At 35.4% G+C, this 21,899-nt stretch overlaps 1 protein-coding gene across 12 annotated transcripts in view; it reads left to right on the top strand.

Moving 5' to 3' along the window:
• Nucleotides 1-21,899, top strand: part of KIDINS220 (kinase D interacting substrate 220) — a 103,706-nt gene that overhangs the window by 70,315 nt on the left and 11,492 nt on the right. For 5 of the 12 annotated variants that reach the window (XM_032430184.1, XM_032430183.1, XM_032430182.1 and 2 more), the window contains exons 23-26: nucleotides 5,714-5,892; nucleotides 6,950-7,176; nucleotides 9,592-9,705; nucleotides 21,371-21,502. In XM_032430184.1, coding sequence (XP_032286075.1) covers nucleotides 5,714-5,892; nucleotides 6,950-7,176; nucleotides 9,592-9,705; nucleotides 21,371-21,502 — 652 coding nt within the window. Of the gene's footprint in view, nucleotides 1-5,713; nucleotides 5,893-6,949; nucleotides 7,177-9,591; nucleotides 9,706-10,474; nucleotides 10,532-16,575; nucleotides 16,930-21,370; nucleotides 21,503-21,899 lie in introns of those variants that run through there. The other 7 variants (XM_032430186.1, XM_032430185.1, XM_032430181.1 and 4 more) reach the window with 4 other exon arrangements.

Here is a 21,899-nt window from a genome sequence, read left to right as displayed (position 1 = left end):
AGTTTGTTTTTCAGAGTCCATCGTCTCTCATGGTTCTTCTCCCCCTCCGATTTCCCCCCCTTCATTCTTCCCCTCCTGCTACATTCTTCTTCTTCTTTTTTTCTTTCTTAACATATATTGCATTATTTGTTTCAGAGGTACAGATCTGAGATTCAACAGTCTTGCACAATTCACAGCGCTTACCAGAACACATACCCTCCCCAGTGTCCATCACCCAGTCACCCCATCCCTCCCACCCCACCCCCCACTCCAGCAACCCTCAGTTTGTTTCCTGAGATTAAGAATTCCTCATATCAGTGAGGTCATATGATACATGTCTTTCTCTGTTTGACTTATTTCGCTCAGCATAATACCCTCCAGTTCCATCCACGTCGTTGCAAATGGCAAGATCTCATTCCTTTTGATGGCTGCATAATATTCCATTGCATATATATACCACATCTTCTTTATCCATTCATCTGTTGATGGACATCTTGGCTCTTTCCACAGTTTGGCTATTGTGGACATTGCTGCTATAAACATCGGGGTGCACGTACCCTTTCGGGTCCCTACTTTTGTATCTTTGGGGTAAATACCCAGGAGTGCAGTTGCTGGATCATATGATAGCTCTATTTTCAACTTTTTGAGGAACCTCCATACTGTTTTCCAGAGTGACTGCACCAGCTTGCATTCCCACCAACAGTGTAGGAGGGTTCCCCTTTCTCCGCATCCCCGCCAACATCTGTCATTTCCTGACTTGTTAATTTTAGCCATTCTGACTGGTGTGAGGTGGTATCTCATTGAGGTTTTGATTTGGATTTCCCTGATGCCGAGCGATATTGAACACTTTTTCATGTGTCTGTTGGCCGTTTGGATGTCTTCTTTGGAAAAATGTCTGTTCATGTCTTCTGCCCATTTCTTGATTGGATTCTTTGTTCTTTTGGTGTTGAGTTTGATGAGTTCTTTATAGATTTTGGATACTAGCCCTTTATCTGATATGTCATTTGCAAATATCTTCTCCCATTCCAGACAAGTACTTTTATGGTTTGTATTATATAACCCTAATTGGACCATCCTTAAGCACATAAATCAAACACATTAAATACTTGAAACCAGAAACAAACCTGAAGGTTTGGCGTGGTTATGTGTTCACTCTGCCACATATACAAATGCTTTGTTGTTTCCTAGTTTAGTTACTGAATAGGATGCCTTTAAAATGCAAGATTACTTTTATGAGCCTTGGAAAGTAGTGTCACTGAGAACACTTGACACTGTGTGCGCTGTTGTCTTGAGAATCCGCTCTGACCACTCGTGGGGATGTCTCTTTGTTTTCACTTCTAACAGGTTCTTTGCTCCATTGAGTGTTGTTGTAAACTCAACACAGCCTTCTGCATGTGGGCAGTTTTAGCTCTTATTACGTTATAACTTTACTTTAGCTATTGCTAAGGAAAATGTCTATTTTTCTGACTCCTTAGGCTAATGGCCTTTCCAACATAATATGAAGGTGATTCATGAATTGTTATCAAGGTACTTTTATAAGAATTGTAGGGGTGATTAAAATTTAAGGGATGCAGCAAAGGCAGTGCTCAGTGGGAAATGTATAGCTATAAATCCAATATATATATATATATATATATATATATATAAAGACCTAAATATCCTAACTTTAGACCTTGAGGAACTAGGTCTGCTAGCTTTGAAATTTTAAAAATTTCAAAGCTAGCAGAAGGAATGAAATCATAAAGATTAAAGCTGAGATAGAGAATAGAATAACAGTAGTGAGAACTGACAAAACCACAAGTTGTTTCTTTGAAAAAGATCACCAAGTTTGGCAAACCTTTTACTAGACTGACAAAGAATAAAAGAAAGTGGAGACATTACCACCAATCATACAGAAATAAAAAGAATTGCAAGAGAATTCGGTGCAGAAAAGCCCTTTGACAAAATCCAGCATCCTTTTATGATAAAAACACTCAGAAAACTGAGAATACATGGGAACTTATTCAACATGAAAAAGGGCATTTGTAAAAGACCCACAGCTAACTTCATTCTCAATGGTGAAACACTGCAAGTTTCCCCACTAAGACAGAACATGACAAGGATTCCTGCTCTATGGACTACATGTATCCCTCCAAAATTCATACGCTGAAGCCCTTCTCCTCTATGTGATCGTATCAGAGATGGGGACTTTGGGACGTAAGTAGGTTCAGATGAGGTCATTAGGGTAGAGTTCTTAGGATGGGATTAGTATCCTTATGAGAAGGACCAGAGAGCTAGCTGCAAACCAGGGAGAGGGTTCTCATCAGAACCTGTCTGAGCTGTCACTCTGATCTTAGACTTCCAGACTCCACAAACTGTGAGAAATAAATGTTGTTTAAGCTATGCAGTCTATGGTGTTTTGTTATAGCAGCCCGAGTTGACTAAGACACCCACTTTCACCACTGCTGTTCACTATTCTACTGGAAGTTCTAGTGAGTGCAGTTAGACAAGAAGCAGAAGTAAAAGGATCCAAATTGGAAAGGAAGAAATAAAACTATCTCCCATCGCAAATGACATGATCCTGTATACAGAAAATCCCAAGGAATCCACAAGAAAGCTGCTAGAGCTGATAAATTCAGCAAAGTTGCAGGCTACAGATCAACACAAAAATAAGTTGTGTTTCTATACCCCCGCAGTGAACAATCTGAAAGGAAATTAAGAAAACAATTCTATTTACTATAGCATTTAAAAGAATAAAATGCCCAGGAATAAATTTGACCAATTAGGTTAAAGACTTGTACATTGAAAACTATAAATTGCTAAATTAAAGAAGATCTAAAAAAAAAATCTAAGTAAATGAAAATATATCTCATGTTCATCGACAGGAAGAGTAAATATTAAGATATCAGTACTACCCAAAGTGATCTACAGATTCAGTGCAATCCCTTCCAAAATTCCAATAGCCTTTTTTTTTTTTTCCAGAAACAGAAACCTGATCTTCAGATTCATATGAAATTGCGAGGGATCCCAAATAGCAAAAACAATCTTTAAAAAGAAGAATAAAGTTGGAGGGCTCCTGTTTCTCAATTTCAAAACTTATTACAAAACTACAGTAATTAAAACAGTGAGGCAGTGGCCTAAGGATAGGTATATAGACCAATGGAATAGAATGGAGAGTTCAGAAACAAACTCGTACATCTCTGGGCAGTTGGGCTTTGAGAAGGGTGCCAAGTCCATTTCATGGGGGAAAGAATAGTCTCTTCCACAAACGGTGCTGGGCCAACTAGATTTCCACATGTGAAAGAATGAGGTAGGACCCCTATCTCACACCATGTACAAAAATTAACTGAAAGTGGATCGACCTACACTTTTCCAAGCATAATTTTTTTTTCAGTATCAGAAAAGGTAATGAAAGCGAAAATTATTGTAAAAGAATAGGGTTCTTTGGGAACAGTGCATTTTTTGTGTGTATTCACTCTACACATATTTATTAAGCAAAAGTAACGTGACAATACTCTGCTTCAAGTCTCTGGAGATACAATAGTGAACAAAACCAAACTTGTTCCCAGCTTTAAGGAAACTTCTCGTCTAGAGGGGGAGTAGACATTAATAAAATAATTATCCAATAGTGATATGTGGTGTGCAAGAAAGCATATGTGCTATGAGGGCCTGCTCTTGGGGAAGACTTCCTTGAAGAGGGGGAGTTGGGCTGAGACGAAGGATGAGTAGGCATTAATTGGGTCAAGACAGAACAAGAGAGCATAGTTAGCTCCGAAGGTGTTGAGGGTGTTTGGTTGTGTTTCCACAGATGTGCACTTCACCTTTTGTTCCTCACCCATTGGCTACAGTGCAGAGTAGCTGTTTTCTGTCCGTATGTTCCATCTCTTTTGAGAATGCATAGAACATTATTTAACAAATGGGCATTCACTGTGATAGCAAGTATTTGGGTCTATGAGGGGTTAAATTGGTTTTAAGGTAAAAAATTCTGAGGCAGTTAAGAGTTTTCCCTGTTTAAATTTTTAAAGAAAATTTATCTTATTTTTAACCTCCAATGATTAAATAATGACATTATTAGGTGGCTACTTTTAGATAAAGTATGTTAAGTAATGCCTTCTTCATAAATTATGCTTTTCGAATCTGTTTATATTTTGATTTAAAATAGGAAGTTTTTTTCCCTGTAATTTAAGACCTCATTTTGAATGGAAGTGATTTGAATGGCTTATGTAATTTCTGCCAAGGAATTAATATGGACTTTCTATAAACCACTGTCATTTATAATCAAAATGCTTTTAACTTACATTGATGTTGGCATTAACAAGTACTGCTAGATTGGTAGCATAGAAAGAAATTGCATTTAAACTTACTAAGAGCTCATTGATGCCTGAGGTTTTATAATGCTTTCTGTGGACCATTTAACTGCTGGCAACTTTAATTCACATGATTCGTAATACTAGAAATTTAAATTCAATCTTAATTGAAAAGTGAAGTTACTTAAATTCTTTAAATACTAACCTTTGGAAAAATATCTGAAAAATAAAGACACATATGATTTTAGTGGCCCACTGCCAAAAGATTATCATTTACATAAATATCTCTTTCAGTAGAAGAGCTTAATGTATTGAGCTCAAAATGTTAGAATCGAGACTTCAATCTGGAAAGCAGCAGTAGACTGTTGGCTTGTGAACAGCAGTATTGTTCATCATATTGAGAACACTGTTCACATTCAAGTTTAAGCAGAGCTGGCATTAAAATTCAGTTAATTTGTTTCATGTGACTTGTCAGCTGTGTGTTTTTATCTAAATCTTTCTAGCTTCTCTTCTTAGTATTTTATGTTAAACTTCTGAAACAGATGAACTACCTTTTTAACTATTTAAGCTCTGAAATTTTGGCCACTTTGGCAAATGATTCTTTGTAACTGTTCTCCAAGTTTTTCATATCATTTAAACTATATTAATAATCAGTTTGAATGTCATTCTAATTTATTAAGAAGTAATCCCATTTCGGAGGGCTTTTCCGTTTTGTACATATGTGAGTGAGTCCGTAAGAGGGACTCCCTGAAATTCATGAAGACAAAATTGCTGTCCTTATCTTCTCACCAGCACACTATTCTTTTCTTGTTTGCTAATTTTGTTCTCTGGATTTTCCCTCAGATGGCTTTTAATATTTGGCTACCAGCCCAGGATTGAGTCTGAGCAGTGAAGAAATAGAGAATATAACCTTTTTTGAAAAAGGAAAAACCTATGCTAACTTTTTTCTAGTTTATGTAATTTATTTAAAAATTATTGTTAAAATAAAAAAAAATAAAAATTATTGTTTATTCTTTTCTTTGCAAAGGCAAGAACCATGGTGTCTCATGATAAGCATGGAGTTTGGAGCCAGTCAGCTTCTCTTGTGCAGTTGTGTGTCTTTAGGCAGGACGCCTTATTTGTCTGAGGCTCACTCTCCTCGTGTATAAAATGATAACTCATTTAATTTTCCCTGAGAGGTCCTCGCCAACATGTGAAGTGCCTGGAATACGCTACTCTCCTTCCTGTTTCCTAGCTCCAGTCCTGCCTTTGGTCAAAGGCATTATAATTCTGACCTCACACTTGTTATCTTAGTAATTTTGTAGTGTACCAATTTTTTTTCCTTAAAATTTTTAATGAGAACAAGATGTATAATGTGTTACTTATTTTTATAAATTTTAAGGTACATATAGAATTTTCCTTTCTAATAGTGACATTAATGACCTTTTTCATTTGTTTCTTGTTTAAAGAATATCAAAGAATATTCCAACAACTAAAGATGTTGAGCCACTGCTTGAAATAGATGGAGATATAAGAAACTTTGAAGTGTTTTTGTCTTCAAGGACCCCAGTTCTTGTGGCTCGAGATGTAAAAACCTTTTTGCCGTGCACTGTAAACCTAGACCCCAAGCTACGGGAAATTATTGCAGGTAAGTATTAGTAGTAAATTTAATTTGTCTTATCTGAAGTCTTCAAAATGTTTCCCATTTCTAACTTAGCTATATTAAGTTTGTCTTGCTCCATGAAAACCCAGGAAATACTGAACCAAGCACTACACAGGACAATTAATGAAATTGAGGATTAGGAATCTTGACATCCTTTAGAGACTATTAAGAAAATGTTACTTGTTAAACCACTTTATTATAATGTTTCTTGACCCACACACCTGACTCTTTGGAATCAGATTCCTTTTAAGATATAGTCACCACTTTAAGATGTCAGTCCATTGTAATTTTTCTGTGACTAATCTTAATAGGGGTCTCTGTCCAAAGGGGCAAACATATCTTTATATTACTTTCTAAATTTTAACTTAAATTTGTGGACTGGAACTTAAGGATAGTGACAGTAAAGTTTTGGAATAATTTCATTTATTCTTGAAGCACCACTATATGCACATGCACACACACACACATACACACAAAACCTTTATTGAAACACATTATCTTTTGTGTGGCACTGCTGACCCACTGTTGAGTTTTCTGGGAGTTATGAAGAGAGAGCTTAAAACTACTACATTCTTTTTTGGGTACCAGTGAGAAGGCTGATATCAAAGTGTAGTTTGTGGCTATGGAATTGTTTTTTCCAGAGAAGGATAAATCATATAGTTTGCAAACCCACAGTTTAGTAATCATTGTATTATTAGACCACTGTGAATTATTAATAGTAACACTTTATGGATCATAACCATTGTTAGAATAGCACAAATACCTTAGAAAGTCAGAGAAAAAATTATTGTTCTGGTAACTGAAGAGAAGAATCCAGATGTTGGTGACTTTTCAAATGGTGACAAAAGGTTTTATGCAAAGTAGTTGGATTTTCTCACTAGAATGTCTGTGGATGAGATTTTATGAGTCAGGATTTCCTGTCTCTTTTAAGTCAGTTGGAATCCTTGGCAAGAGTGAAAAAAAACATGTTTCTATCTGATAACTAAAGGAGGAAGTGATAGCTAGACTAATTTGCCTTCTGGGGTACCATTTAATCTTTTAGATGTTCGTGCTGCGAGAGACCAGATTAATATCGGAGGACTTGCGTATCCTCCACTGCCTTTACACGAAGCTCCACCGAGACCACCGTCAGGCTACAGTCAGCCTCCATCTGTCTGTTCTTCTTCCACTTCCTTCAATGGACCATTTGGAGGTGGGGTCGTGTCACCACAGCCTCATAGCAGCTATTACAGTGGGATGACAGGACCTCAGCATCCGTTCTACAACAGAGTAAGAAAGTGCTAGGAATCTTTCATTCTAAGAATTTGTTTGGGGGAAATATCAGAAGGTTTCTGCTATGGATTCTGTTATTGTTTTGAAACTGCATGTTAGCTTTAAAATAGGAAAAATGTTAAGTTTGAATTTAAAATGTATGATTTTTTTAAATCAAAAGAATTTTTAACTTTAATGGGTTCTAGATCTCAATTGAGTCTTGAATGTCAGAGATGTGTTTTGCTTTTATAAGAAAGTGAATTCCACAGGGTCATCAGCGACTATCCTATGCTACAAAGGGAGCTGTTTCTCTGTTCATAAACAAATGTTCCATTTGTTATATTTTGCATAATTATATTGACATTTAGAACGGTGATTTAACTCAAAACTTAAATTTCCACAGTATTCAGTAAACCTATATTTAGTATGTGTTACAGCTTTTAAATGTGAGATTATGATAGAAGATACTGCTTGTAGGATTTAGACGTTATTGCCAAATAATAGCACTGTAGCCCATTTCTAGGGTTATATTTCAAGTTATCTGCAGTCATGCATAATTGTTTACTTCGTATAAATATGATCATTTTCTACTGAAAAAGATGAAAGTACAATGATCGGTGGTATACAGACCCTATCAACTTTAGTGGCCTGAGCTACACCCATCCTACTGTTCTTAAGTATTAATATTTTCTACAGGGTAATGGAGCATGAGCCCTAGTATTATACTTTCTGGAACTGTACACTAAGGTCCATTACAGTTTCTTATTTTTGTTTTCTCCCTCTTTAGTCTAATTTGAGGAAAATGTAGGGGCTAGTGGTCACAGAAGCCAACTGCATGCCTAAGTAAATACCCTGTGAGCTAGGAAGAAAGCAAAGTTTAGAATAAATGTGGCAATGAAGGAATTCCAGAATTTAAATTAAATTTTCAGGTTTTGAAAAATGTTGGCCATGTAAGTACAGTTGACCCTTGAACAACACAGGTTTGAGCTCTGTGGGTCCACTTATACACAGCATTTTGTAAAATAAATACAGTACAGTACTGTGTGTTTTCTCTTCCTTATGATTTTCTTAATATTTTCTGTTCTAGATCTAGCTTACTTTATTGTAAGAATACAGCAGATAGTACATATAACCTACAAAATATGTGCATTCAGAATGTTTATGTTTTCAGTAAGGCTTCCAGTCGCCAGTAGGCTATTAGTAGTTAAGTTTTGGGGAAGTCAAAAGTTATTTTGACAGATTTTCAACTACACGATGGCGGGGGCGGGGTGTCAGCACTCCTAACCCCTGTGTTGTTCAAGCTCAACTGTAATTAGGGGCACTGTTCATAGAGGTCGTATGAATGTTATTCTACTCTTTTACTCAGACAAGGAGAAAAAGGTGGAACAATAGCATTTTATAATGTATTCCATCCTTGTAAAATTTAACTGTGTGGTAGACAGTGTTGAAATGCAGGGTTTTATTTAGCAGTCTTAAAATCTGCTATAATTTAACATAAAATGGCTCATTGATCAGTAGATGACAGTTGAGGTTTTGAAACCAAGAAATTTATTTAATTTTTTAATTTACCATACCATATAGGCTGATGTGATGCTTTAATGGCATTTTATCATTTTAAAAACACTTAAAATTTTCTCATGTTTTTAGGTCTAGTTATTTTTTGTTCTAGTTATTTGAGGTTTTTAGTCTGAAAGTTAAAAGGGGAATAATTTTCTTAAATGGCAGCAGTAAAAAGGTAGGGGAAGATGTTATTTCAGTGTAATGAAGCTTAATGAGTTTTAATCTTTATGTTTAGCCCATATAATCTGATATCTCCTGTTTATGTGATGTTGGCTACAAATAAATGCCGTAGTTATAAATCTCGCTAAACAATGGATTCCCCATTAAAAAAAATACATCTTATTTAGGAGATACACTCTAGGGTATAGGATATAAAGTAAGCTCTAGGAACTTAGAGTAAAAATATTCCTGGAATCCATACTGGGGTGTTCTCATATATATTGAGACTTTTTTTGGTCTTGCTTAAGGCTAACCTTTTTTTGTAAAGAATAGTATTCTATTAAGAGTCCATTCTGCCTTTTTTTTTTTTTTAAGAGATTGTGAGTTAATATTTGTAAATCACTTAGGAACTGGTACATGGTAAGCCCATAAAAATGTTAAGGAGAAACTCTTGTCACATTGTAAGGTGTAAAACTTTAGTTGCTTAAAAAACCTTGTATTAAATCAACAATCTGAAAATTTAAATACTGGGTCTTAAATTTGGGTTTGATATCTTACAGACTATGAGTAAGGCTCTTTTTCTTTTGTTTTGTCACTTGCATTATTAAAAATTTGGAGTTGTATTTTATTGGTTAGTTTCATTTGATAAATCTCATCACATTTTGATTTGTGTAATTGTTTATCCCCTTCTTTTGTTACGTGTTTTTTCCATAGCCATTCTTTGCCCCCTACCTTTACACGCCAAGGTATTACCCTGGCGGCTCCCAACACCTCATCTCACGTCCATCAGTAAAAACGAATTTGCCCAGAGATCAGAGCAATGGCCTAGTAAGTATAAAAAAGGGTAACTAAAGTATTAATCTAATAAGACACATAGACAGCAGTAGAAGTTTGGTTATTTTCTTTCTGTAGCAAAAGAATGCAACTTATTTTATAAATAGTTTTAAGACACATAAGCTATTACTAACATAAAATGTGTTTTGTTTTCATTTCTGATAATGTCTATGGAAGGAAAATGACTAGTGGCCTCAGTGAATAAATGTTGAGTTGTTTACAACGAGAGTTTCTGGCTTATAGTGCAGTGTCTGTTACCAAAACTTTAAAAACTAAACCTTTACATCTGCTAATTTCTAATACCTTTTTACAAAAACATACATACATGGTATCTGTGTGTGTGTGTATATATATATAAAGCATATATATATATATATATGTTAGCCCTATGGTATAAAAATTTGAGGATATATTGGAAGAGCATTTTAATCTAATGGCAGAAATTAAATAGGATAAGGGAATTACTCAGATGTATGATTGAATCTAATCCGAAACAAAATACATTGTAAAATATTACGTGTTCCTGATGGTCAGCTTAGTTTAACAATTTAAAAAAAGAAATTTCCTGTTAATATATTTTTATAAATTAGAAGGTCAAAGCTATAGAACTTAAACTGTTATTTCAAATTTAAATGTCACTAAGGGAAACTCTTTTCATGTCCAGGTTTCAGTGTTGTCTCTGATCATGTTAGCATCGTGTTCATTCATCATCTTAGTTTGGCCCCACTCACCTTTCACCCACACTCTTGTTTTGTGTTGTTAGGAGGTTATCAAGGAGGATGCTGCTGAGGGGCTTCCTTCACCCACAGACTCCTTGCGGGTAACGGAGTAGTCTTGTGGTGGGAACACGAGCCTGTCATCGCTTCTGCAGCAGTAACAAGTGTCTTAGTTGTGGTGACAGCAGTCCCCTAACTCTGCATCTGTGTTGTGATGGCCGCTAGTGTAGAGTAGCTGATACTAATCATTGTAGTTCACGGATTAATTTAAAAGCTAATGTTTAACTTTACCCTTTATTTCCTCCTGTTTTTCCCCTTTTTCAATGATATGGGATGGACTCGTTTTTTATTGTCCAAGAAGGACGGGATTTTTCTAGCAGCCATCAGGAGCAGTCAGTTGGTGGTATTTTTTCCTTAGTGTTGAGCAATATTTTCACCTTTGATTATTTTTCTTAAGCCTACAGTTGGTACTGCACATGTGGGATACTTTTGAAAGTATCCAGAATCACCCTTGAGACCACAAAAGGACATTATAAGCTAGATGGTGTAGACCAAAATGCATCTGTAGTGACTCATTCTTAATCTGGGTGTCCACAGTTTATGAAACCTTAGTGTGAATGTAGTACTATTTTTCTTTTTCTGTATTTTTATTAAAATAAAATTTCAAGATAAACAGAGGTAGTTCATGATGTAAAGGGAATTATTTAAACCTTTTTGGGCCAACACCTTAAAGTGGGTTTCTTAAAAAAAAATTGTATAGGAAATCACTTCGTATATTTATTATTCAGGACTTTGTGTTTAATAAGAAATATGTTTAATGTGGTGAGCCTTAAAATGTTCATTTACTTAATGTGGAATTTAGGAATCCAATTTATATTTTAACTTCTGTTGATTTATTTACAGAATGTTATGCCCACGTGGACATGATCAGTTTAATCTAGAGTTCTGCTGAAGTGTGGCATGACGGTTAGAATTACTGTGGGGGAAATATTACATCCTGAGCTTATCCGTAACTTTTAACTTAAAACATGCATTTGGGTAGGCAGTAGTTTTTTAGCTTTAATTTTCTTTGAGTTAATGTTAGTAAGAGAGAGAAAGAGAACCATTTTGGTGTTTTCATTGAGGAGTTGATGATTCTTTTTAAGTCATATAACATTTCAGCTGAAGTGTTTGAGTGACTCCAATTATCCAGGAATAATAGACACAATAAACCATAATAATTCTGTTTGGGTGTTGGGCAAATCTTTAATGCGTGGATCATTGCCACGATATGCAAGAATGACTTTTAGTTTAGTCAGAGAACCCTTCATACATACATTCATGCATGTAATGTAATTCTCTAAGCTAAAATTCCTTAGCAAACTTTTGATGAAAAGCAGAGACTGTGAAGAATTTGATGGTCTTAACGACACAGACATGCTAAAATAGTAGCTATTCCTATGCTTGAGTATGTGAACAAACACTTGTAATTAAAAGATATCTGTAGTTTCTTTCAGGGACCAGCGAAGGAGCATTAAGCAAATTTAAAACGAGTTTTTGGGGAAGGGGAAATAATGCAATTCTTGTGATGTGTTTAGAAACCCAGTAACAAAGAATAAAGGTGCTCTGCATATATTAGTGCCTTTGTTTAGTAAAATAACCATCCTATTTGCTCTTCTTTTAATATTAAAAGATAGTTTTGTGATTGGCTTAATGAATAATAAGTGCTTACCAAGCTTTCTTTGCTTTTAAGAAATTAACAATGACAATAGCATGTAAAATTTGTTTGGTAGAAGACTAGTAAAAATAGACAACTTAGTTCAAAGCCAAATCAAAGGCAGTGGTGGAAATGTGAAGTACCTGTACATGGGAACATTGTCCAGGATCTTTTTGGGTGAACCAACATAGAAGTAGTTAATATAAAAATTATTTAGCCCTTTGTGACTCATACGGCTTTACAGTCCTGTAGTAGAAAGTTTCATATTTCTGAGATAACAGGACTATGGGTTGAGTCCATCTGCTTATTCAGCTGACCTCCTGTATGCAACAGTTGATGACAAGAGCTGCTTATAGACAAGTCAGGAACCACACAGATACTTCTGGATCAATTGTCTAGTCATTACAGACACAGAGTAATGAGTAAAAATAACAACACTGCCAATAGAGCAAGACCATAAAGAGTTAACCAGCTGTTATTTTCAACGTAAATGGTCCCATCTTTTTTTACCACAAGGAATTCTGATAAACCTTTATAAAGTAGATCCTAATGAAACAATTGGTTTTTCTCACATTAAGGAACATTGTAATGATTATAGCTTGTGAAGGCCAGCCAAGGACTTACCAGATAAGTTATAGATAGTCCAAGTGTTTCACAAAAGTGAAGATGTAAAATACAAGACTCTGTGCTAACTCAAAAAAATAATTTTATATAGAGAAAATATATGCCAAATCTTCTAAAACTGGGGAAGAAAATTAACATTGGACCCAAGATATGTTTCCCAGAAGATTAGAGCTAGAAAGGACCAGTAGTTTTCAAACTTTCAAAGCAGAGAAGTTTCTTTCAGAAATGAAATATTAATCAGAACTCTAGTTCATAAAACCAGTAAAAGCACAAGTGTGGCCCCCACCCTGGACTTGCCTTCCCTCTTAAGGATCCTCAGGAACACTAGGACCCGTGGCCTCATTTAGCTCCACAGTACAGAACATCATTCAGGACTGGGTCTGTGAGACTTGCCTGTGGTTCACAGGAGGGGAGTGCCAGATGTGGGACTGGAATCCACATGCCCGTGTCGCAGCCCATTCCTCAGACGATGCTGCCTTCTTTGCTCCTGTAATACTAAGCGTGACTTAGCCAGGTATTTGATCTTAAGTCAAATAGACCCTGGTGGTTAGCTCTTTGCCTTGGACAAATTACTTAACCTCTTGGATACCCAACTTCATCTGGAAAAAGCAGACCTACCACATAGGTCTGATGTAAGGATTACTCAGCCTTAGGACACTTTAAGGACTTTATTATTATTATTATTACTACACCAAAGGCCAAATTTCATGGAGCTTTAAAGACTCAGAAACCAAAACTGTTTCATGTTAAATTATCTCTGTCTCATTGGTAGGAGTAGTGTACAAATACACTAGTCAGTGTAGATTAACTCAGCCTTTTATCTGTTGATGCTTCTCTGGCCCAAAAGGTGTCAATTGGTTTGTTTTCTTAGAATTGAGAAGGATTTCTAGGTTATTTGAATGCTCCAAATACTTTAAAATTTTGACAGCTTTCCAAGGAATTTACTTGGTGCCTGTGCTTTCTTTCAGTCCAGGTCCCACTAGAAGTAGTGGCATCCGAGTATTCTGTGACCATGAAGGGGAGGACTCAATGGGGAAGACTTGTCTCAGGCCAGGGCGCGTCAGCGGCGTTTTGTTATGGTCTTTCAGAGTTGCTCTTAGGAGTACTGGAGTCAGTTTTTTTTTTTTTTAAAGATTTTTTATTTATTTATTTGAGAGAGAATGAGAGACAGAGAGCACGAGAGGGAAGAGGGTCAGAGGGAGAAGCAGACCCCCTGCTGAGCAGGGAGCCCGATGTGGGACTCGATCCCGGGACTCCAGGATCACGACCTGAGCTGAAGGCAGTCGCTTAACCAACTGAGCCACCCAGGCGCCCTGGAGTCAGTTTTTATTTAAGGTCTGCTGCTCATGGTGGAAACTGTTTTTCACTGAAAAGCAGTCCTTCAAAAGCAGGAACGATACAGCATTTCTTTCCTTCTTATCCTTTCTTAAATTATTTAGCACTGAGTTCTACAGGTGCCTGTGTGATCACTCACTGGCTGAACAAATTTACTGAGTGTCTACCAGGCACCATCCTAGTAGGATATCGCAGTGAACAAAACTGATGAAACTCCTGCCCACATCGAGCTTGGGGGTTCAAAGGCTGCCAAGGGAATTATCCAGGCTCCGAAATCATTCTTTCTCAGGCTTCTGTGCCTCAGGGTTTACTTGATACCTTTAGGCAGCTGTATTTAGATCACTTACATACCACTTTGAAAAGGCATGAAAAATTGGGATGCCTGGGTGGCTCAGTCAGATAAGCGTCTGCCTTCGGCTCAGGTCATGATCTCAGGGTCCTGGGATCGAGCCCCACATCAGGCTCCCTGCTCAGCGGGGCGTCTGCTTCTCCCTCTGCCTGCTGCTCCCCCTGCTTGTGCTCTCTGTCTGGCAATTAAATAAATAAAATCTTTAAAAAAAATTAAAATTAAAATTAATTAAAAAAAAAGGCATGAAAAGAATTAATACCCAGTGTCATTGTGAAGAACTTCAGAAGTGCAAAGACAGTGTTAATGACAGTATCCTTAATTCCAGTGTGCTGTTAGAGAGCAATGAAAATTACTGAACTAATAAAGGTATTAAAAATGAAGGTCTTGGTTTTCATTAAACTGGATCCAATTGGCAGAGTAACTAAGTGAGTAAAAAGTAAAAAAAAGATGGGGCTCAGCTGTAGATAATTTTTATTTCCACCACTGGCTTAGAACTTTTAACCTGTTTTTGAACAAATGTATGTCCAAATCAAGCTGTCTCTCATTGTTCTGGAGCAGAATTGGACGAGAAAGTTAAAGATGCCTTGGGTAAGGAATGGGCTTGTTTTAGGTTTTGTTTAGAGTGTAGGATCCGGACAGGTACTCGCTGCCACCTCGCAGTGGCTTTTCTCAGGGTCGTTCACACTTTCTAAAGTATATTAGAAGTACGTTTTTATTATTCTCTCTCAGTATGGAACAGTATTCACTTATTTTTACTTTAATAATATAGTGAAAAATTGTATTCACTTTGGGCTTGAAAGTCTTTGTGCCAGACTTAAACTCAAGAAAATGTTTTTCCCTAAGCAATTAATAAACTGCCACAGAATTGATAGATTTCCATAGAAATATACTGCAGTAATGAGATCACTGAGATACTAGAGTACAATTAGAAGTTAAAAAAATAAAAAATCACATTTATTGCAGTTTTTAATACTTTTGTTTTTTTAAGATTGCCCTTAAAATGTAGGTTAAGCCTCATCTGTCAACTTTGACCTCATTATTATTTCTCATGTAATTTGAAGAATAAGTTATATTTTCCAACTAGGTTAACAATAGCTTTCTTTTGTGTTTTGGGTATCTTAAACTGTAATTTCATTAGGACTCCTTTTTGATGTTTTTTTCAAGTCTTCACAGATATATAGATAGATACATAGTAACTTTCTGAAAATCCTATTTATAAGGCTGGTATGTAAATTAGAAAGAAAGGTTTCCGTTAGGTATTGCAGATATTGAGTAGGTCAGAAGGAGAACATCTGACATTAGGCTAGCAAAGCCCTGTCCTTTATTAAAACAATGTTGGAAATTAACTTTGAATCAATATTGTCAGTCATCTGTAGATTATTTTAACTACTTAACATTTTTTGCCACCAACCTAATGGGTACAGAAAAGTAAGTAACAGCAGCGGCATCTGCTTTGAATGGGAGATAATTCTTAATTAATTTTTAAAAATCTACATCACTAAAATAATTATGTTAATCATGGTATGCAGATATTTTTCGCCATTACAGCATAAAGCTGTAAGGCTGTTAAGGCCTTTCTTTTCAAATGGTGTTTTAGTGCATCTGTCATGTGCCAAATGCCCAATGAAACAAAACCCGAGTTTGAAAAGTGTATTTCTGAGCATTAAGTATAGTGTGGCTAGATAATATTTCATTTTATGAAGTGATCATGTGAATTCCAAGTGCTTAAGTCTTATTATTAAATTGGTTAACTTTAGTTGTAGTGTTTTAAAATCAGAATATTTAAATATCAATTTTACGTTGGTATGTGGTAGGAATACTGACTTTTCAGAGCAAGTTTTATTTACCCAGTTTTCTTGTTGAATGTATGGCCTATGAGTCATTCGTTTAATGGGAAGACTATGAATTTTGAGAGTACAATTGTAAAGTTACCAAGCCCATGTTAATGCCATTAAACTACTGTGTGTGTGTGCGCGTGTGCGCATGTGAGCGTTCCTTGCTTTGTGCTGCTGCAGAGGGTGGTGTGTTTAAAGTTACGGAAAGTCTGAGGAATGACAGGCGTGCTGCCTATGTTTATTTTATGTGCCTGTTTGATGTTTTACTTAAGCTCGTGTCCTTCATTCTGTTTTATTCCTTCTTTAAAGCCGTGTGACTCTGGGTTTAACAAACAAAGACAGGTACAGAAATTTTCAGTGAAATCTTACTCACTTTTCTTATTAGATTATTAGAGGCAATCTTTGGCACTTTCACGCTGGGCTGTTGATAAATCTGTGCTTATTTCAGTGCCTTGGGTTTATTTTAATAGCTGCTTTCAGCCTTTGCATGGCACTCATTCTGGCTAATCAATTCTAAGCTTATTTAATAAATTTACCAAAATGATAATGTTTCAGAGTGTAGTTTTAATCTACTTAGAATATAAAACAATACAGTTACATCAAGGTAATTCTAGTCTGTTTTGTTATCTTTGCTTTTTCCTGAAGAAATTCTGATTTGTGTGCATTTTGAAGTTTATACTTAACAGTTTAAACAAACTAACATCTTCTTTATTCAAATATCCACATTAGAAATTTTTAAAAAATAAATTGTGATATTTGCTGAAATGATCTGTTCTAGACTTACAGCAGGTGTATTTCAAGTAAGAATGCATGATAAACTTGAAAGTATTACCATCCTTTGTATTGTCAAAGTAACATGATTAGTTTTCTATTAATTTACCTGTTGAATTATTAAGTATGCTTTTTCCTTATAACTTTTGTACTCTTTCTCCTTCCTTTGATGAGATTTCCATCCAAAAATCATTATTTTGGTTACTAAGATTGATTTGGTTTCAAAATAATTGTATTATATGTGATTACTTTAGCAACGACCTGGCAGATAATTACCATTTCTTCTACTCATAGAGGCATATTGTAAAATATTTTAACTTATTGATAATTTACTCTATCTTGATAAAGCCCTACTTAAATCTAATCAAGAGTCAGACTATAGGTTTGATGGAATTACAGGGATCTTCTGTTCATGCGTGTGTCTGTCTTATAAAGCTTCTAAAAGTCATTCAGGGAATATATATTTTCTACCTAATCCCCAATGATAAATTGTGGGTTTTTTTTGAGAAATTAAGTTTTAAAATAATTGATAAAGTGCAAGTTTTAAAGACTCATAAAAGTAAAATCATATGGAGCTTTCTCTTTCAAAGGACAAGAGTAGTATCTATCAGCAGGTCTCTGTTGCTGAGTTTCCAGATTCCCTGTGGAAATAAGATACTCTAAAAGTTTACATTTCCCCCTAAGCTGGCAGAGTTAATTTGTTCCATGTCTATTATACTTTTCCTTTTTAAAAGCACAGTCAGAAATAAAGTTTTTGGGGGATTAAGAAAAAAACCTTTTTACTTTAAAATAATTTTAGACTTAAAGAAAAGGTACAAAAATAGTATTCCTTTAATGTTAACATCTTTCCTAACTGTAGTATATTTATTGTTCAAGAGCAGAAATTAAAGTGGTACAATTCTCTTTTTTTTTAAATTTTTTATTGTTATGTTAATCCCCATACATTACATCATTAGTTTTAGATATAGTGTTCCATGATTCATTGTTTGTGCATAACACCCAGTGCTCCATGCAGAACGTGCCCTCCTCAGTACCCATCACCAGGCTAACCCATCCTCCCACCCCCCTCCCCTCTAGAACCCTCAGTTTGTTTTTCAGAGTCCATCGTCTCTCATGGTTCTTCTCCCCCTCCGATTTCCCCCCCTTCATTCTTCCCCTCCTGCTACATTCTTCTTCTTCTTTTTTTCTTTCTTAACATATATTGCATTATTTGTTTCAGAGGTACAGATCTGAGATTCAACAGTCTTGCACAATTCACAGCGCTTACCAGAACACATACCCTCCCCAGTGTCCATCACCCAGTCACCCCATCCCTCCCACCCCACCCCCCACTCCAGCAACCCTCAGTTTGTTTCCTGAGATTAAGAATTCCTCATATCAGTGAGGTCATATGATACATGTCTTTCTCTGTTTGACTTATTTCGCTCAGCATAATACTCTCCAGTTCCATTAAAGTGGTACAATTCTCTTGACTAACTGTAGACTTTACTTGAATTTCACCAGTTTTTTCACTAATGTCATTTTTCTGATCCAAGATCTAATTCAGTTGTGTTTGTTGCTAATTATTTCTTAGAGTTCTCTGGTCTGTGACAATTCCTTGGTCCTTCCTTGTCTTTCATGACCTTAATTACCACTTTTAAGAATACTGGTCAGGTGTTTTGCAGATTGTTCCTCTGCTTGGGTTTGTCTTCTGGAGGTTATATATGCCTGGTAAGAGACCCCTAGGAGTGATGCAGTGCCCTTCTCAGCGCATCCTGTTAGAGGGTCGGTGCTGGGCTGCAGTCTGACCGCTGGTAGTGCCAACCTGAATCACTTGCTTAAGGTGGCGTCTGCCAGATTTCAACACTTGTGAGGTTTTATTTTTTCCTTTGTAATGAATAAATATCTTGGGAGAGATACTTTGACACTCTGCAGATAACCTGTTTCTGCTTATACTTTTGCCCATTAATTTTAGTACACATTGATGTTATCTTATGTGCAACCTCTATTACTGTAATGTTTTCTTAATGGTAATTTTCTGTTTCTTTCCACATTTATTAATCCAACTCTATAAGGAAAAGCTGTCTTTTATTCCTCAATCGTTTATTCAATTATTTATTTTCACTTATTCAGTCATTTCTTTATATCAGTATAGACTCATTCTATATAGAATAAGTTATAATCCAGTATGATAATTATTTATTTTGGTGATCAAACTGTTCATTTGTTATTTTTGAACCAAGAATATCTAAAGTAGAAATGTATCCAGAGAGAAGAGACAGGTTGAGGAATAAGAATATTTAGAAGACAGTATTAAAGATCATTTAAAAGATAAATATTATTCAGCAATAAAAAAAAATGAAGTGCTAGTACATACTATCACATGGGTGAACCTTGACATTATTCTAAGTGAAGGAAGCCAGACACAAAAGGTCACATGTTGTATGGCTCCATTTATATAAAATGTCCAGAATAGGCCAATCTAGAGACAGAAAGATTCCTAGCTGACAGGGGCTGGGCATGGATGTTGGAGGGATGGAAAATGACCACTAATGGATACAGGCATTTCATTTTAGGGACGTGAAAATGTCCCTAAAATGAATTGTGGTGATGGTTTTACAACTATGCAAATATACTAAAACCATTGAATCATACGCTTTAAAAGGGAGAATTGTAGGGTATGTGAATTATAACTCAATAAAGCTGTTTAAAAGGAAAGGAAGATAAAACAAGTATGGTTATTAAAAATTCATACAAAGGATTTGAAATTTCCATTGTAGATACTGGGGAATTATATTTTGAATATTGGCTATACTCATTCAGGCAGAAAATCGAACTATGTGTAGAGATATGAAAACTAAACTATGGAAATACTGGTGTTTTGCTGTTAGTATTTTTGAAGCATTGTACCTCGGACCATATAACATATGGCATATTTAAAATTTATATTTAATTAAAAACAAACTATGAATAAACATGTTTGGTGCAGGATATTCCAAGTCATTAATTTTAAAACTTTTATGGGCCTGTCTCATACTTGCTAACTTGCTGAGACTCCCTGTCATAAAATTAATACTCCAACTCCCTGTTCAATATGGTCTCATTCCCTAGCTGTATTTATATGTAATATAGATGTATGCTGTGTATATACTATTTGTGTATATATTTACTTATCAGTTCATAAAGACAGTATCATTTATGCTTTCACATTACAAATAAAGTTTAACAACTGGCTACTAGGCCGTTTTGGCTGTGTTATAGTGTACTTTTGTCCTGATAATGGTAGAAGATAGAAAATAAAAATTTACACATCCTTGAGGATAGGATAAATATTATTTATTTTAAGATTAGATTGAATGGTAAACAGGGCAGATCATTTGGAACGTTGTCTTTATCTGCTATGCTAGTTCGTTTGTCTTCTCTCCATTATGGTTATAGTTTCTTTAAACTTTTCAAAAGGGAAAGTAGGAAGTTGTTAAGACCTGATAAGTTAGGGTTCTGGCCCACATCTACTAACCAGCTATTTATTCTGTGACTTTAAAGCCAAAACTTAACCTCTTTAGACCTCAGTGTCCACATCTGTAATTGAGGCGATCCATGTATAATGGACCACAGGGCAAATACTTCTTTAGTATGTCACCACATTCAGAAAACGTTTTTCTTCTAAATAAATACTAGATTATTTATTATTGCGATTTTTCTTTTAAATGAGACCAAATTTTAATGGATTATATTTACTTTTATATGTGTTAAGAAGTAATATTGTTGTTTTGTATTTTATATGCTTATTGTATAGATTCTTAAAGGGAAATTTTAAATTCCTTGGATATAAAATATGATCAAGATCTGAAAACTTTAGCTGTCATATTATTAAGGTAGTATGTAGAGACATTTAAAGCTGTTTAGGCATTTAAAAAATTATTTCAAAGATTTATTTTTATTTTTACATTTTATATTTTTATAATATAGGCATCAGTAATTTTCCCTCTTTGTTGCTTTTTTTTTAAACTCCTCCTTAAGGGCTGCACCCTACTCTTCCGCAGTCAGGCTGCAAACATTTGAGAAGTTAGCCTATGCTTGATTCATGGAATGTTCCATCTTCTTAGAAAAGTGGTTGTGATCAGGCTTTATTTGCTATAATACAAGCTACTCCTTAAAGTAAAACAGTAGCTAAATCTATTCCCTAATGGCATTTCCCATACTACACACATTTACTGTTTTTAGCTTTAGTTTGAAAATTTGTTATTAATCAGAGTACTTCACAGTGCAACTCTGTGAATGTTTCTCTGTCATGTGCTGTGTACATCTGGCATTAAAAGCTATTCATACGTGTATTTTTCCATGGCTCATCTAGGGGTCAGGCTCAGCCTCAGGAGCAATGATATCACTGAATTCAATGAATGTGGATGCAGTATGTGAGAAACTGAAACAAATAGAAGGGCTGGACCAGAGTATGCTGCCTCAGTATTGTGCAACCATCAAAAAGGTGATGTACAAATTTACCTGCCGACTGGAAGCAGGACTGAGGGTGTGGGAGATGGGGCTCCGTGGACAATGAACACTCCGTTTTTAGCTTCTCAAAGATGGATGCTCTGTTGAAATAGGAAAGCTCCAAATGGAAACATGATTCTTATTATTTTGTATCCTAAAATTGCCCTATTATTTCTTAGTTTATAAATGGATAAAAGAAAGCTGTATTACAATGTTATTTTTTAAATGACCTAATGTAAGTAGAAATGCCTTGATGAGAAATACAAAGCTCTATGGAGCGTCACAGTTAGAGTAATAATAATTCATGTCTCCAGTATGCAGCATTGAACATTTGAAGCCTTTTTATATGTTATTTTCTTTGATTATATTACTTATTTGTGACTTAATAATTA

The sequence above is a fragment of the Phoca vitulina genome, unplaced genomic scaffold (assembly GCF_004348235.1).
Source record: "Phoca vitulina isolate PV1807 unplaced genomic scaffold, GSC_HSeal_1.0 scaffold42, whole genome shotgun sequence".
Taxonomy (NCBI): Eukaryota; Metazoa; Chordata; class Mammalia; order Carnivora; family Phocidae; genus Phoca; species Phoca vitulina.
The sequence above is the reverse complement of the archived record's forward strand: the minus strand, read 5'-3'. Positions and strand labels throughout refer to the sequence as shown.